The 13,930-nt window shown below is 43.0% G+C and overlaps 2 protein-coding genes across 5 annotated transcripts in view; both read left to right on the forward strand.

Moving 5' to 3' along the window:
* The window catches only part of LOC134560186 (protein HIRA), a 32,136-nt gene extending 23,882 nt beyond the window's left edge, over positions 1-8,254 (forward strand). For all 4 annotated transcript variants that reach the window (XM_063415894.1, XM_063415895.1, XM_063415896.1 and 1 more), the window contains exons 18-25: positions 308-456; positions 1,178-1,339; positions 2,086-2,144; positions 3,100-3,205; positions 4,360-4,482; positions 5,438-5,601; positions 7,271-7,359; positions 7,843-8,254. In XM_063415894.1, coding sequence (XP_063271964.1) covers positions 308-456; positions 1,178-1,339; positions 2,086-2,144; positions 3,100-3,205; positions 4,360-4,482; positions 5,438-5,601; positions 7,271-7,359; positions 7,843-7,959 — 969 coding nt within the window. In that variant the 3' untranslated portion in view covers positions 7,960-8,254. The remainder of the gene's footprint in view (positions 1-307; positions 457-1,177; positions 1,340-2,085; positions 2,145-3,099; positions 3,206-4,359; positions 4,483-5,437; positions 5,602-7,270; positions 7,360-7,842) is intronic.
* A 1,867-nt stretch (positions 8,255-10,121) lies between these two features.
* The window catches only part of PPIL2 (peptidylprolyl isomerase like 2), a 68,140-nt gene continuing 64,331 nt past the window's right edge, over positions 10,122-13,930 (forward strand). The window contains exons 1-5 of the mRNA XM_063415822.1: positions 10,122-10,239; positions 10,319-10,368; positions 10,766-10,811; positions 11,377-11,439; positions 11,601-11,652. Of these exons, the coding sequence (XP_063271892.1) occupies positions 10,208-10,239; positions 10,319-10,368; positions 10,766-10,811; positions 11,377-11,439; positions 11,601-11,652 (243 nt within the window). The 5' untranslated portion in view covers positions 10,122-10,207. The remainder of the gene's footprint in view (positions 10,240-10,318; positions 10,369-10,765; positions 10,812-11,376; positions 11,440-11,600; positions 11,653-13,930) is intronic.

Below are 13,930 nucleotides of genomic sequence, written 5' to 3' on the forward strand. Positions count from 1 at the left end.
ATTGCAAGGCTGTGGGGAGACTGGGCACATACAGACTTGATCTGGTGCCCATAATTAGGAAGCAGAGACAGACTAGCACAGCCTTTCCATATGTTTGTGCTTCAAATACTTGTGTTTTAGGCAAGGCTGATTTTCAGAGGTCTGCTTCTTTTGAAGTGCCATGGTATATTTTGAAGCCACATTAAACAGAGAATGCCAGACTCAAATCTGTTCTTAGAGACAGCATTGTTTTGGTTCTGTAGTAGTTGCTGCTTTTTTGAGTAGTTCCCTTCCCCTTCCAAAAATTCTTTTATTTTTTGTATTTCAGATAAGTTCAGACCCATCAATGTACCTGGAAGTGGAGAATGAAATGACCACAGTGGGGGGCTCAAAGTTGAGCAGGTTAAAGTGTAATCGAGAAGGGAAGGAGTGGGAGACAGTCCTCACCAGTCGCATCCTCGCTGCAGCAGGAAGCTGGTAAGGGAGGATCTTTTGGAGGAAGGAGGTCCTGAAGGCCAGAAGACATTTTTAGGTGTACAAAATACAGTTTGCAGTTATTTTTCATAATAAATATTTATGGGTAAAAGTGTGCACCGCTCTTAGCCTCAGGTTTTGCTTCAAGTATTAACTCTATGCAGTCTTAAAACATCACAATTTGCATTAGCCAGTTACAAGTATTTTCCTGTATTTTTACATTTCTCCTTTAAATTTCTTCATTAAAGTTGACTAAATCATAAGTGACAAGTTTTCAAGTGCTAACTATTAAAGAGTGAAAAATTTGAAATGGCATTTTTGGTCGTGTCAAAGTATTTTCCTGAGTCTTTTGCTATTTTTTCTCTTATTTTTTCTCAATTTTGCCTAATTCCAACTTCAGGGTTAAAACTGAAAGTGTATTTCTGAAGCCTGAGCCCTGTCTAGGTTTGGAAAAGAAAGAGCAGATTTTAAAGCTAAGTCCAAGTCCAGGCTTGAGGGAGAGCTTGTGTATAACCAAAAGCTTTACTTATATTTCCAGCTATGCCCCTTGGTCTGTTTAGTTTACGACTTCTCTTGGTATTGAAATTTTTTTTCTAAAGCTGCAATAGTTATTTTTCAGGCAATTTACCCAAGTTATATGATAGCTCAAGAATTCAGCCTGTTTTAATCCTACTTTAATTTGACAACATGCAAATATTTCTTGTTTGTTTTGTTTTGTTTCCAGTGAGATTGTGACTGTGGCCTGTGAGAAACGAACACTGTCAGTATTTTCAGCTTGTGGCCGTCGCCTTCTTCCTCCCATCGTGCTGAACACACCCATTTCCACCCTGCACTGCACAGGTTCTTGCATCATGGCTCTCACCACTGCTGCTACTCTCTCTGTTTGGTAAGGCCACGTTGGCTGCACAGCTGCCCCAGGCCATGCTCAGGTCCCTTCAGCTGTGTCACTGCACTGCTGCTGGGACAGGAGCTGCAACCACATCAGCTCTGAGCACAACTCCACTGCTGAGTGGAATATGCAGAGTTAACTGGGCAGGACTGTTTCTGTTTGAGCAGAATCCTGTTTCTGTTCTAGGACAGTCCAGAATATTCAACTTTATTCTAGAGTGAAGAGAAAGAATCAGCTAGAAGTCACTGGTTTAAGGGGTTGTGGTGCATGTGGAATGGAATGGGGGGTGGGGAGGAGAAGTGTGGATGCTTCCATCTTCCATCACACTGAACTAGTGAAGCACACGAGTGTCAGAGTTAAAGTACTCCAGCCATTTTCAAGATGCCAAGATAAAAACACTGGTAACTCGTTTACAGTTCTTGAATTCAATCTAATGTCTCAGGCAAGTCAGAGCTCCTAAAGGAGCTATTTGGATCCCCACTGTTTGCTTTGTTGTAATGAGGTTTTCTGGTGCAGAGCCATAAAAATTGTTCTCTGCTGTTAACTTCTGTCTCGCCTTAAGGGGTTTGAGTTTGCCAAAATAATTTTGTCGGAGCGATGAAGAAAATGTCAAAACAAAAAAACCCTAAACAAACTCCCCAGTCCCCCACTTTGACATGAGTAGTGAAGAAGTGCATTTGTTAAAAGATTTTGGAGTTTTCAGTTGTTTGTTGACTGCAGACTTATTCTTTGGTCTTTTTCAGGGATGTTCACAAGCAGATAGCCATTGTTAGAGATGAGTCTTTGCAAACAATATTTTCAGGTAATAAAAAAATCCTTTAATTACCAACCTTTGAGCCCTCCTGTCATGTTTAGTGCCATTTATGAATATGCTGAAATTTTATGAAACCTAAAAAGCCTAAACAAATAATTTCTCTTCATGATTGTGTAAAAAAGGGAAGTTCTTGAAATAACAGTGAGGACAATATCAGTGAGCAGCAAACTTGTTTGAGATTCTGTAGCTCATAGGCTGCCTTGCTTCTGAATGTGGAAGTTCAGTGTTGTGAAGATCACAAAATAAACACTTAATGTAAATCTGCTATTACAGCAATTTCTCTGTGTAATTTGTATGTTTATTGTCTTAGTGATGAACAACAATCTGATTCATTACTTAAAAACCTTCAGTTGCAATCACTGCACTATCTGGCACAACACGAAGCATCAAAAAGCAGTCTCAGAGTCCATTAGCTTCTGTTTTAGCTTAATCCATACTGTACTAATCCCAACTAGCTAGAAAGCAGTTGTATTAGCACTTTGCAAATGTCATCATGAGAAGTTACAGCACAAGCCCTGGGCTTGGAATAATGCTGGGAAATGAGACTCCAGCTATCCCACTTACACTGTGCTTGTAGAGAGCACACTTCTCTAAATCTGCTGGGGTTTATAATTTAACTTAATGGGAAAAAGAAAGCTAAAGGCTTCTTGGGTTACAAAAGACATGGCAGAATTGCTGAAGATTTTCCCTAGGTAGGGAGAATGTTCCTGATTAAGCCCATGTTCTATATAAATTGCAGCATCAAGATTGATAATGTATTTTGCAAAATTAATGTTAATGCTACTGCACTGAGCCATCATTAGCTTGTGTCTTGACCTTCCTATCAGTGCTTGAGAACAACATGAAACCTTTTTCTGATAATTAATGGTGGATACAATTTTTTACCATTATGAGTCTTAGGCAAGACTCCAAAAGAAACACTTTGGTCTGGTTTGACTTGCAGGAAGTGATGCAACTGTGTCTCAGATCTTGCTGACTCAGCATGGGATTCCTGTCATGAGCATGTCTGATGGGAAGGCATACTGCTTTAATCCTTCTCTTTCTACCTGGTAAGTCATGGATTATTTCCTGCTTTCGCAACCCAGAGGAACTGATGTGTTCTGATTTACTAGGAAGAAATCCTTCTGCCTCAGAGTCATGGAAGAGTCATTACTAAACACAGGAAAAGGCTGCACAAGGGGCTGTGTCTTGCTGGGGATCAGATGGGCTTTCCCCATGGAAGGGCATAAGTTCCTATGAAAAATTTCCATGGGTAAATTATTTAGAGTTCCAAAGCAGGTTTTTTGTTGTCTTCCTAAGAAGAAAAAAACCAACATGTTGTAATCCTAATATAATTGTTGTAATTAGTGTAATGAGCCTGCTGGATGAAAGGGCTTATTGTTTTAACTCCTCCTTAGAATAATAGTTGTTATTCAACTACTTGAAGCAAATCCTCTGGAAAAGGAAAAATACCTTATTTGTTCTTTTTATTAAGGGAGTAAGGAGCAGGGGACAGGCTCTCCAGCCATAATTCTGAATTTGCTGCCATTTCTTAATTTGTACCATAACTTGGGAAATAAATAAAATAGCAATGCCTTTAGTCATCATACAAATTTAAACATGATAAAGCAGCAAAGGGTAATTTAAATATTTGTACCATTTTACCCCTGTGCTGTCTGAAGTCTAAACTTAGCATTGGTTTGAGCCACTCTTTCTCCTGACCAGTGAAGATGATATCCTTAATTAGGTGTGGGAATGGCAGCTGTAATGTCAGCTCCCTCTATATGAAGGGATTGGTGTAATTATGGAAAAGATTGTCAATGTGTGTGTGTCTGGTGGGGCAGGGGGAGACCTGGCTTAAGGTAAAATCAAGTGCTCAATGAGAAAGTCATTACCTGTGTTCACTCCAGGCATCATTCCGGGTCATGGCTTCTTATTACATTGTAAAATGGCAAGGAGAAAGTTAATTTCCTTCCAAACTAATGGTAAATTATGTTATGTAATTAGTATTTTTAGCTTTGGGGGTAGGAGGGACATGGCACAAGCAGAATTTGGACATGTAGTGGGAAAATCAGGGTCCCTGGAGTTCCTGAGCCACTTCAGTGATATTTTTTTGGTGATCTGTGAAAACACAGATCAGGTTTTGAGGCAGAACAGAGCTGGATCTGCTGACATTGCTGTTTGCACTCCTCAGACTCATCTTTTGGTTGTTTGCTTTTTCCAGGAACCTTGTTTCTGACAAACAGGACTCTCTGGCACAATGTGCAGACTTCAGGACCAGTTTGCCCTCCCAGGAAGCCATGCTGTGCTCTGGGCCCTTGGCTGTCATACAGGGACGCACCTCAAAGTAGGCACACGTGGCATCAGCATCTCTGGCCTCTGTCTTGTTCTTCACTCACGTGCCTGAATCACTGAGATCCTTCTTGAAATGGCTCTGAAATGATCAGCCCTTCATACAGTGGTTTTTTAATCCTTTGCATGTTTATAGTCTGTATCTTCATGTTGTTATGAGATTGGTTGGTGGGCAGGAAAGCATACTCTAAAAATAATCATTTTAAGGCTCCTCTTTATTGGATGGGTAAGGTATTGGACAATTCTGTTGTACTTTTATTAGCTAGGCTGTATTTTTTTTACATTTTGTATTTTAATTTTTAGTTTACTGGCTTTCTGGAGTAGGCCTATGATTTTTGAGTTAGTTCAGTTGGCCTCAAAGAATCTATATTTATTTATATCTATTATTTAGTTAATATTTAATGAAGTTTTGAGAAAGTTGAGATATTAGTCATCTAGTGAGTATTTTTAACATGTGAAAATATCACCAAGGAATTGTGTGAGCCAGAGCAGATTCCTGTAAGTAGCTTAATAGCCCATCCTCATTTAGATTTGAATTAGATTTCCCAGACAGATTTTTTTTCTATTTCTGCCCTTCACATCAATGTTTAGTTTTTTTCTGGAGAGAAACTGTGTAGAATTGTATGATTTTATTGCTGCTCTCTTGAGGGGAAGGGCAATTCGTTGTGGAAAGCATTGGAAATATAAACAAACAACACTCTCTTTTAGAGATGGAGAGGCAATAACAGAATGAAAAATTCCCTTTTTGAAAAAAATCCTAACAACTAGCTACTTTTTCAAATTAGCTTTCTTATGACAATGTGTTTATAGGCAAAAAATCCTTTAAATGCTTTAACTTTATATCTTGTGTGCCTCTAAAAGATCAGTGCAGTATAGCCAGAGCTACAAAAAGATGTATTCCTTAAACTTGTATCTGATTTTATGGCACATTAATCTCTTTGTTTTTGCAGTTCAGGAAGGCAAGCTGCAAGATTGTTCTCCATGCCTCATTTAGTGCAACAAGAAACAACCCTTGCATACCTGGAGAACCAGATAGCAGCAGCACTTATCTTACAGTCCAGTCACGAGTATCACCACTGGCTCCTTATCTATGCACGGTACCTAGTTAATGAAGGTGAGACCTGCCAGGCTCTGGTGCTTCTCTGCAGCCCTGATGGGCTTCTAAAAACACTCTGTTCATGTCATGTATCTGTCTGATTGCCCTCAACGTCCTCCTTTTAGCACTTGGCTTCTGGTTTGCTTAAAACCAGAACAAATTGCATTTGCTGAGTCCTCAGGAATCCTGTTTTGTGACAGTGGCTGGGGACAGAGCATGGTCTGGGGAGGCAGGGCCAGCTGCAGGCTCCAGTAATGGCAATGGCATTGTGGAAAAGCCCCGTGGGCTGTCAATACCTATCCTGGGTATTGTCTGGCAGCTGCTACAGGTGATTCAGGGAAGCCAGCAGCACCCTGTAAAATGCATAACCCTCCTCAGGCAGCTGACAATTGCTGCCTGATGTGAGATGGAGGGGTCGCTCAGTCTCTGACACTTTGTACCCAAGAACATAAAATTGCAGAGAATTTACTTGTATTGCTTGCACTTTATTCTTTTGTTACATTCTAACATTCCAACTGCCTCTACTGGTGAATTCCATGTGTTAAATTCTGTGAGAAAAGAAACACATAAGAAAGATTCCTTGTGTCTATTTTATATTTGAATACCTTATGCTATTATGTTAAATAAGGTTAACAACTGATTTTATACTTTTGGGTTCTAAAGATCTCTGTTGTATCTCTGCCTGTATCTCTGCATTCATAATTTAGTAGTTCCCTTTGCATTAATTCAGCCTTACTCCTCACCTTGCCTCATCATTCTGCACAGAGGGAAATGAAATGGTTCACGTTACGCCACCTAGTAGGTGTTGGCAGAATTAAAATCAAACTCAATTATTCTTGCCCTTTGACCCTTACCTTATTTAACAAGAGAGCTTGTTGAACTGTGTGTGGTTCTCTCTGTCCTTCCCCAGCTGAAATTAAAATATTCATCTTGGGTCATGTGTTGAAGAGAGGTTGTACTTCTAAAGCCTTCACTAACTGAGAACCTCTGCTGCATGCACTGGGTTCCTCTGGCACCTCCAAATGTTGCTGCCATGGATGGATGGATGTCACAAAAACTGCTTTGCCAGATGTGTATTGCTGCTTCACTCTAGTTTTCTAGAGCTACTGAACTTTGAGAATTGCACATCCTATTATTAACTCTTTAGTCTTATGATTATTTCAACATCTACTTAATTATAATCCATTAAAATACTTGATTTATTATATGTTAATTGGCAAGTTACTCTTGAATAGACTTTGTTTCCTGTAAGGGAATTCCCCCTCTGATTTTTGGGTAAATAAAGGTGGCCTGGGAACTGTGTGTGGGTTTATTAAAGGTGTTTTGGTTTTTTAAAAGCTGGTATGTTTGTGTGGGAGGGGAGAGTGAGGTTGAGATCAGGGCAGCTCTTAAAACAAGCTGGAGTAATTACTTCAGACTTGAGTTTTTCTCCCTGTTGTAGATCATCTTGAGTAGTGGGTTTGGTTTTGAGAACCATGAATAAGACGCTTCAGAGCTCTAAAAATCATCTTATATTTCCAAAGAATTGCTGTAAGAACAGTTATATAACTTTCCAGAAATCAATGTTTTGGGCCTTATCTTATTCCACATACTTGTAATTCTTCCCTGAATGTTGTCTGCTGCATTGTGGAGTGGTTATATGTAGTGAAATGCTGTCAAATCTGATTTTATTTCTGACTATCTCCAGGGTTTGAATATCGTTTGCGAGAATTATGCAAGGATTTACTGGGTCCAGTCCATTACTCAGCTGGAAGTCAGTGGGAATCAACAGTTATGGTAAGTCCTGATAATAGTTTAATGAAGAGCAAGGAAGAGTTTCCCATAAAAATTAGAGGGTGTTATCCTTTCCATGCTCTGCTCTGATCACATAAGCAGATTTACTCCATGGGAAAGCACAGGCAGGTGCTTGTTGCCCCAGTGTGAGCTCTGGTGCTGTCTTGAGTATCACACAGATAAAGCAGAGTTGCATTTTCAGCTCTCTACATTGTTCAGACAGGAACTTTGAAACAGGGACATGCCAAAGACATCTCTTCTCTCTCAGAGCACAGCTTGGAGTCTGGAACTGCAGAGCTGCTCCAGCTTCATGAGTGTGGAAATGTGAAGACAGTTTTTGTTCTGGGAGTCATGGAAGCAGAGTGAGAACATAAAGTACACAGCTCTCTAGGCAGGGAAAAGGGCATGAGGCTTAGAGAGCTCTGTGGAACACGTTAAGGATAACAAATGATAGATTCTGAGGATGCTGTTGTGTTTTCTGTGCAGGGTTTACGGAAGAGAGAACTATTGAAAGAGCTTCTTCCTGTTATTGGACAGAACCTCCGCTTCCAGAGGCTTTTCACAGAGTATCAAGAGCAGCTGGACATCTTGAGAGACAAGTAGCATGTCCCCAGATTTTCCCTGTGGGGCCTGGAATGAGAGAAACTGCTGAACAGCATTAACCCGAGACAAAAGGAGCGAGAGCCCGGCCAGTGGGGACACTCCTGAAGAAGGGCTGTGCACAGAGGTCCCAGCAGATTCCTGGAAGTGCTGAGTGGAGGAGCTCGACAGTTTCCCAAGTGGAACTTGACCATTGAAGCTGTGACCTCTGTTTCTATGGAAAGTCATGGATATGTACTTCAGGGGGATCCTTTTGGATCTGGATCTCATTTAATATTAAAACTAGCTGAGAACTGTTTGTGCGGTTTCTTGGATGTCCTGTGAAAAGCACAGTACTTCAGAGTACACTGAACAGCATATTTAACCCTGTTTAGGGGTTTTTGCCTGAGGATTTATTGAGGCTCAACACTATATTGAATTAGATGAATGAGCCACGTAAAAAGAAATTTCATAAATATTAAGGTATTATGCAGCCAATAGACTCTTTCCTGTGAATATAATAATAATAAGAGGCTGTTCTAACACATGGACTATTTTTGTACTAGAATTTGCTAACTTGTAATAAGGAATTTTATTTGGCCAATAATCAGGCTATCACTACAAAGTCATCTTGTAGGAGTTTAATTTCAAAGGCTATGTTTCAAAGTAATTCTACCAAATTAACATGTCATCATCAGGTTTTTAATTTTTCAATGTTTGTAAAAGGCATTGGGGGGGGAGGGGGAGGGATACAATGGGGTGGCTCTTTTTGTAAGTACAAAATAAAAGAACATTGCATTGGTTAAAAAAAAAGCAAAAAGCAAAAACATGGTCTTGAATTATTACAAAGGGCACAGGCATCTCCCAGAATGTCAACACAGGCTGAATCACAGTAACGTGTCTGGAAATAAATAATCCTGTCTGGATGATCTTTCCTCTGCCAGTGTGATCAGACAGGTGCTGGTGATGTCTGTGGACAGCTACAGCGTTTGCCAGTGGAGCCCCATCCCGGCCGAGGGAGCAGGAGCTGTGTGGGAATGCTCATCCTCAGACAGAGCCACACGCTGCCCTCACACGGACCAGAGTGCCTGCACTGCTGCAAGGAGGGAGCTGTCTGCACTTCTGGCCACGTTCCTTGAGGAGTGCTGTTGGAATTCCACTGAAAACAAATCAAGTTGCTTTATTTTCCCAGAGTGTGCTTGGTGCTGGGAAAGGAGAGTGGAGGTGCTGCAGGCCCTGCTCTTTGGGTGTGCCTCAATGCCTTGCTTTGAAATGTTTTTGAGTAAGAGAATCAAAGTGATTAAGTGTATTTAAACCCTTGTAAAAGAGCAATTTCTCCCCTAAACATGTAACAAACAATATCCTTCACCCTCAGCCAGGACAAGGAGTAGCTGTGCTGTTGTGGCCAAAGAGTCCGATAGAGAGAAGCAGTTGTAATGTAAATAATTCATACCCTGTTGCCAGTTAGACTGCAGTCGTGGGAACAAGTATTGTGTTCCTCGGAGGAGAACTGGAACACAGAATCGTGGACTTTCAGCAATTGTTAGTACAACCCCCTGAAAGCAGAGCAGGCTGTGCTCACCTCGTGCTCAGGGATGGGATTAAAGCAGGAGCTGGACATCTCCTGGGGACAAGGGCAGTCAGTGGCAGTTTGCCTATCCACTTCCAGGGATGTCACTCCAGTGGCTCTCTGTAGGCACCTGCCAGGGTCATGGCTTTACAAGGAAAGAAAAAGGGACATGAATGGATTTGGAGGTGTTTGATAAGTGAAAGCTCCAGGACAACTGGCTGTTTGCTCCTGCTAAAGACGAGGGATCTGGACTCTGACCATCCTCTGTTCAGCCTTGTGCTGTTCATACGTCTTGTAATGGGATTTAAAGGTAATCAGCTAAGAACAGTAAATTCTTTGTCGTTAAGTCTTTGAAGAAACATTGAAATACTTTCTGTGAAGAGCTGTATCCATACTAAGACACCAAGTAGGTTTTTCCACCCATTTCTTGGGAGGTTCTGTCACTGCCCGACGGGGCAGGAATAGAAAGATTTTAAATTCCAGGCAGGAAAGCCTGTTTTGGTGAAGCGGGAGCCCTGGCAGGCTGCTCTGAGGCCCCGCCACCCTTCCCGGCTCTTTCCCGCCCGCTCCCTCGGGCCGGCGCGGCCCCGGAACGCCGCTGCCGCCGCCGCTGTTTCCGCCCGCGGCCGTTCCGCGGCGCACCCGGCGGAAGGCGCGGCGGGGCTGAGGCGCGGCGCGGGCCGGGCAGGCCGAGCCGCCAACATGGGCAAGCGGCAGCACCAGAAGGACAAAATGTGAGCGGGGGGCGCGGGCGGGGGCCGGGCGGGCCGGGCCGTGTCTGTGCTGTGCCTCAGTGACCCCCCTGTCTCGCAGGTACATCACGTGCGCCGAGTACACGCAGTTCTACGGCGGCAAGAAAGCAGGTGAGGCGGGACGGGCCCTCCCCTCAGGTGCCCGGGGCAGCGGGGGCCGAGCTCCGAGCCCCGGGCCGCGCCCTCAGCCCGCGGGGCCGCTCGGAAATGCCGCGTTTGTGTGGGGATGGGCGTCCCCGCCCGCTGCTGGGCACAGCCCGGGCGCTCAGCAGCGTTTGAACTCAGCGCTCTCGGGCTGTCACAGCCCTGCTTCGGTCTGTTCCCGCCAGTGTCATTGCAGTTCGGAAATTTTACTTACAGTTTCGCAAGCTTTAGGGTGTTTATGCTTGTCATCAGTAACTTGCCACCCTTTATGTAGCAATATGAAACTTTCAGATGTTTCTTTGTTACTTAGAATACCGTGTATTTATTGAAATCTGTTGTGTGCATCTTCTTTTTCCACAAACAGACCTTCCACGAACCAATTTTAGACGTTTATCATTTGATCACTGCAGGTAAGACAACAGATTCACATTATCATTATTTAATGGCACATCTGTTTCTCAGGCTGTTGACACTGAGTAAAGCCAGGTTCTTTTGAGGCAGTTCCTTTCATTGACTCGTGCCTGCTGTGGCAAGAAAAAGTTGAATAAGAACTGAAACAGAGTCTGCAGAGGTTGGAGCTGAAGGCTGAAAGGATTCACAAGTGATGAGATAATGCAGAACAATTACTGTGTACACCCCAGTCTTTAAAATCTGTGGCATCAGGGCTCAAATCTGCCTGTCCCTGCTCAGAATGTGCTTGGCCAGTCGCTCATCTTGCTAAAATAGAGATTAAGGTAGATTGGAGAATATTTCTGCTGGGTTTTTTTCTGTTTAGAGTTTACTGCTTGAAGTGCAGGAGTGAAGGAAGAGAGTTGGTAGGAGTGGGTTAGAAATCCTTGTAAATTGGGCACTTCAGGAAGTTGCCTTCCACACCTGTGAGCTCACAGCTGCCAGGACCATGGAAGCATCCCTAACAGAGGATGCTGAGTGTGATTTCCAGCTGGTTTTGCTAACATTGTGTTCTCTTTTTTCTAGTTTGTCCCTGCAGCCATTTGAATACCCAGTTTGCACCCCAGATGGGACAGTCTTTGACATCCTGTAAGTTCCTGTCTGTACTTAGCTTTATTTTTGTGGTATTGAACTGATTACAGCTCTGTAATCATCATTTGGTCTTAGCAAGCTGGCAAAACCAGTCATGGCCATCAGCAGAGGTTTCTGATGGTGCTTGTCATGAGTTACTTTATCCCTTCTCTTTTCAGGAGCATTGTACCTTGGATAAAGAAATATGGAACTAATCCAATCACGGGAGAAGTAAGTAATGATGGGTGGATTCACATCATGTCTTTGCTTTCTTTGTGCTCAGTTTTTAATTTAATGTGTTAGAGAAACAAAAATGCCTCAGTGAAAGCAGAAGTTGAATGGGAGTTCAGTTTTGAAGGTGTGTGGAAGAAAGGAGAACATTACCTCTATTTATTTTTGTAATATAATTGTAAATAGAGCAGAGGTGAGTGGTTTATTTCTATGAACTCCCAGGGTATCTTGCCTGCCCTCCAGCTGTGGCACAATGAACATTATGGAAATGCAAGCTGTTGTTGATGCTGGTGCTTTCCAGAAAGCTTCACTGGTCCCTGAGGGAAAGGCTCCACTGCTGCCTCCTCTAGGCAGAGTTCTGGTCCCTGCAGGGCGAGGGGCTGGCACCTCTCCACCAGGATTAAACTGCAGCAGTTTCCCAACCCAAAGGATATTTGGCATCATGCAGATTAAGGAGATTAATAGATGATATTATGAATGGTAATCCTACACTGCAAAATCTTTTTAGTCATCCTGGCAGTAGGTTTCAGAAAGCTTCTGTCATGATGGTTCACTGAGAGAAACCTTAGTGGGTTTCCCCCCGCTTTTTCTGCAGAAATGATAATTATGAAGGGATTACTTTCTGTAGCAACACAAAGTTGTAAAACACTGAATAAACATGAAGTACAGGAAGTATTTCCCTGTTGGGTTATCTGCTTTTCTGATGTGTTAAAGTGCATTGTTTGTGGCGACATAGAGGATAATTTTAAGCAGACACTGTTGCTTGAGCGACTGAGATTTGTCTTTTCCTTCAGTGTGTGCAGTTACCTTTCCGGGCACTGGGTGGCAGCCATCGCCCGCCATTGGGAGGTTTGCTGCCGTGAGATTATTCTGAAATACCTCGCGTTTCTTTAAAGATTTTCCCGTCAGACAGAGACGAGGAAAAGCTAAATACAGATGCTACATTCCAAACTCTAAACATGAACAGCCTGTCTGAGACTTAATATATTAATAAGCAGTGGTGTTTGTGCAATGGTGAGATGATTGAAGGTCTTTCTTCACACGTGAAGAGGCCAGTGTGTTGTTGAGAAGGAATTACATTTGTTACATTACATTATTTCATTACATTATTACATTATTTCTTTTCTTTTCGCCGGCCTCTCACCACCTTGCTGCTCTCTGCGTTGGTTGGGAGTTTTGGGGGGTTAGCAGATCAATTTTTTCACTCAGAGCAGCTCATGGCAGGCTGTAAACCATGATGTGGTTTAAAATTGCTTCGAGTAAGTGCTAAGCAAGAAGTGTAACATGCCTGACTGTGTTGTGTAATGGAGAGAGAGGGGGACTGTGCAGAATATACCAGGTGAACCTAAATGCTTAAATGAAGTCAGGCCTTGAGACATGTTAGTTTTTAGACTGTGCTTCTGTAGTTGATCTGCAGTGCTTTTCCAGCTCTCCTCAATGTGCATCCCTCTCCTTTTCATCTGTATCCCTGTCTGGGGAGCCCTTTCTTCCCCCCTCCTCTTCTGTGGTGGACTGGTGCTGTACAGCTTCTCCACAGGACCAAGGTGTTCCAGGTCAGTTGGAGGAAGGAGACATTTGTTCTCCAGAATGGCACACAGCCCTGCTGAATCCAGCCCTGGGGAGCTCTAAGTTGAAGAGTGGGGTTGAAAGAAGGATTGTAATTTAGACTTTATTTCCCAGAGGGGTAGCTCAGGGTTTTGGAAGAGGAGGGTGGCATTGGGCAGGAATGGGGTAGGAGTTCTAGGATAAGGCAGGGTAGGTGGCAGAGGAAGTCAGTGAATTGAGCTTGTGCATCTCTGGCCTCCTCTGTCCTCTGCTGAATCTGTCCCTGTGTGTGCACCCTCTGTTCCCTGAGCAGCTTGTTCATGGAAACCAGAAAGTGTCGTTTGTAATGGATTGGTGACTTAGAGAAACTCAGGAGTCTGGGTTTACTTCAAAAGGAGTTGAGCCAGATTAGCTGCAGTGCCACGTTGTGTACACTAACTTATGGAATTACTTTGCACAGGTTAGTGATGAAGCCCTGGAGGATTTTTCCATTTATTTGTCTCGAAGTAAAAATTAGTAATGGAACCCTTTGTGGCTTGTACTTCTCTAATTGTGGTTTGCTACAGGACAGATGCTTTAGAGAAGTCAATAGACTACTTGGAAATGGGGTGTTAATGGTGCACTCTTGGCACTCACTAGTTCTGTCTGGCTGTCTTATTTCTGAAGTGGAGCCCTCAGTGGAGAGCTGGAGAGCCTTGCAGTCATTAATATATTTATCTTTGCCGTGCTCCAG

Source organism: Prinia subflava, chromosome 19 (assembly GCF_021018805.1).
Source record: "Prinia subflava isolate CZ2003 ecotype Zambia chromosome 19, Cam_Psub_1.2, whole genome shotgun sequence".
Taxonomy (NCBI): domain Eukaryota; kingdom Metazoa; phylum Chordata; class Aves; order Passeriformes; family Cisticolidae; genus Prinia; species Prinia subflava.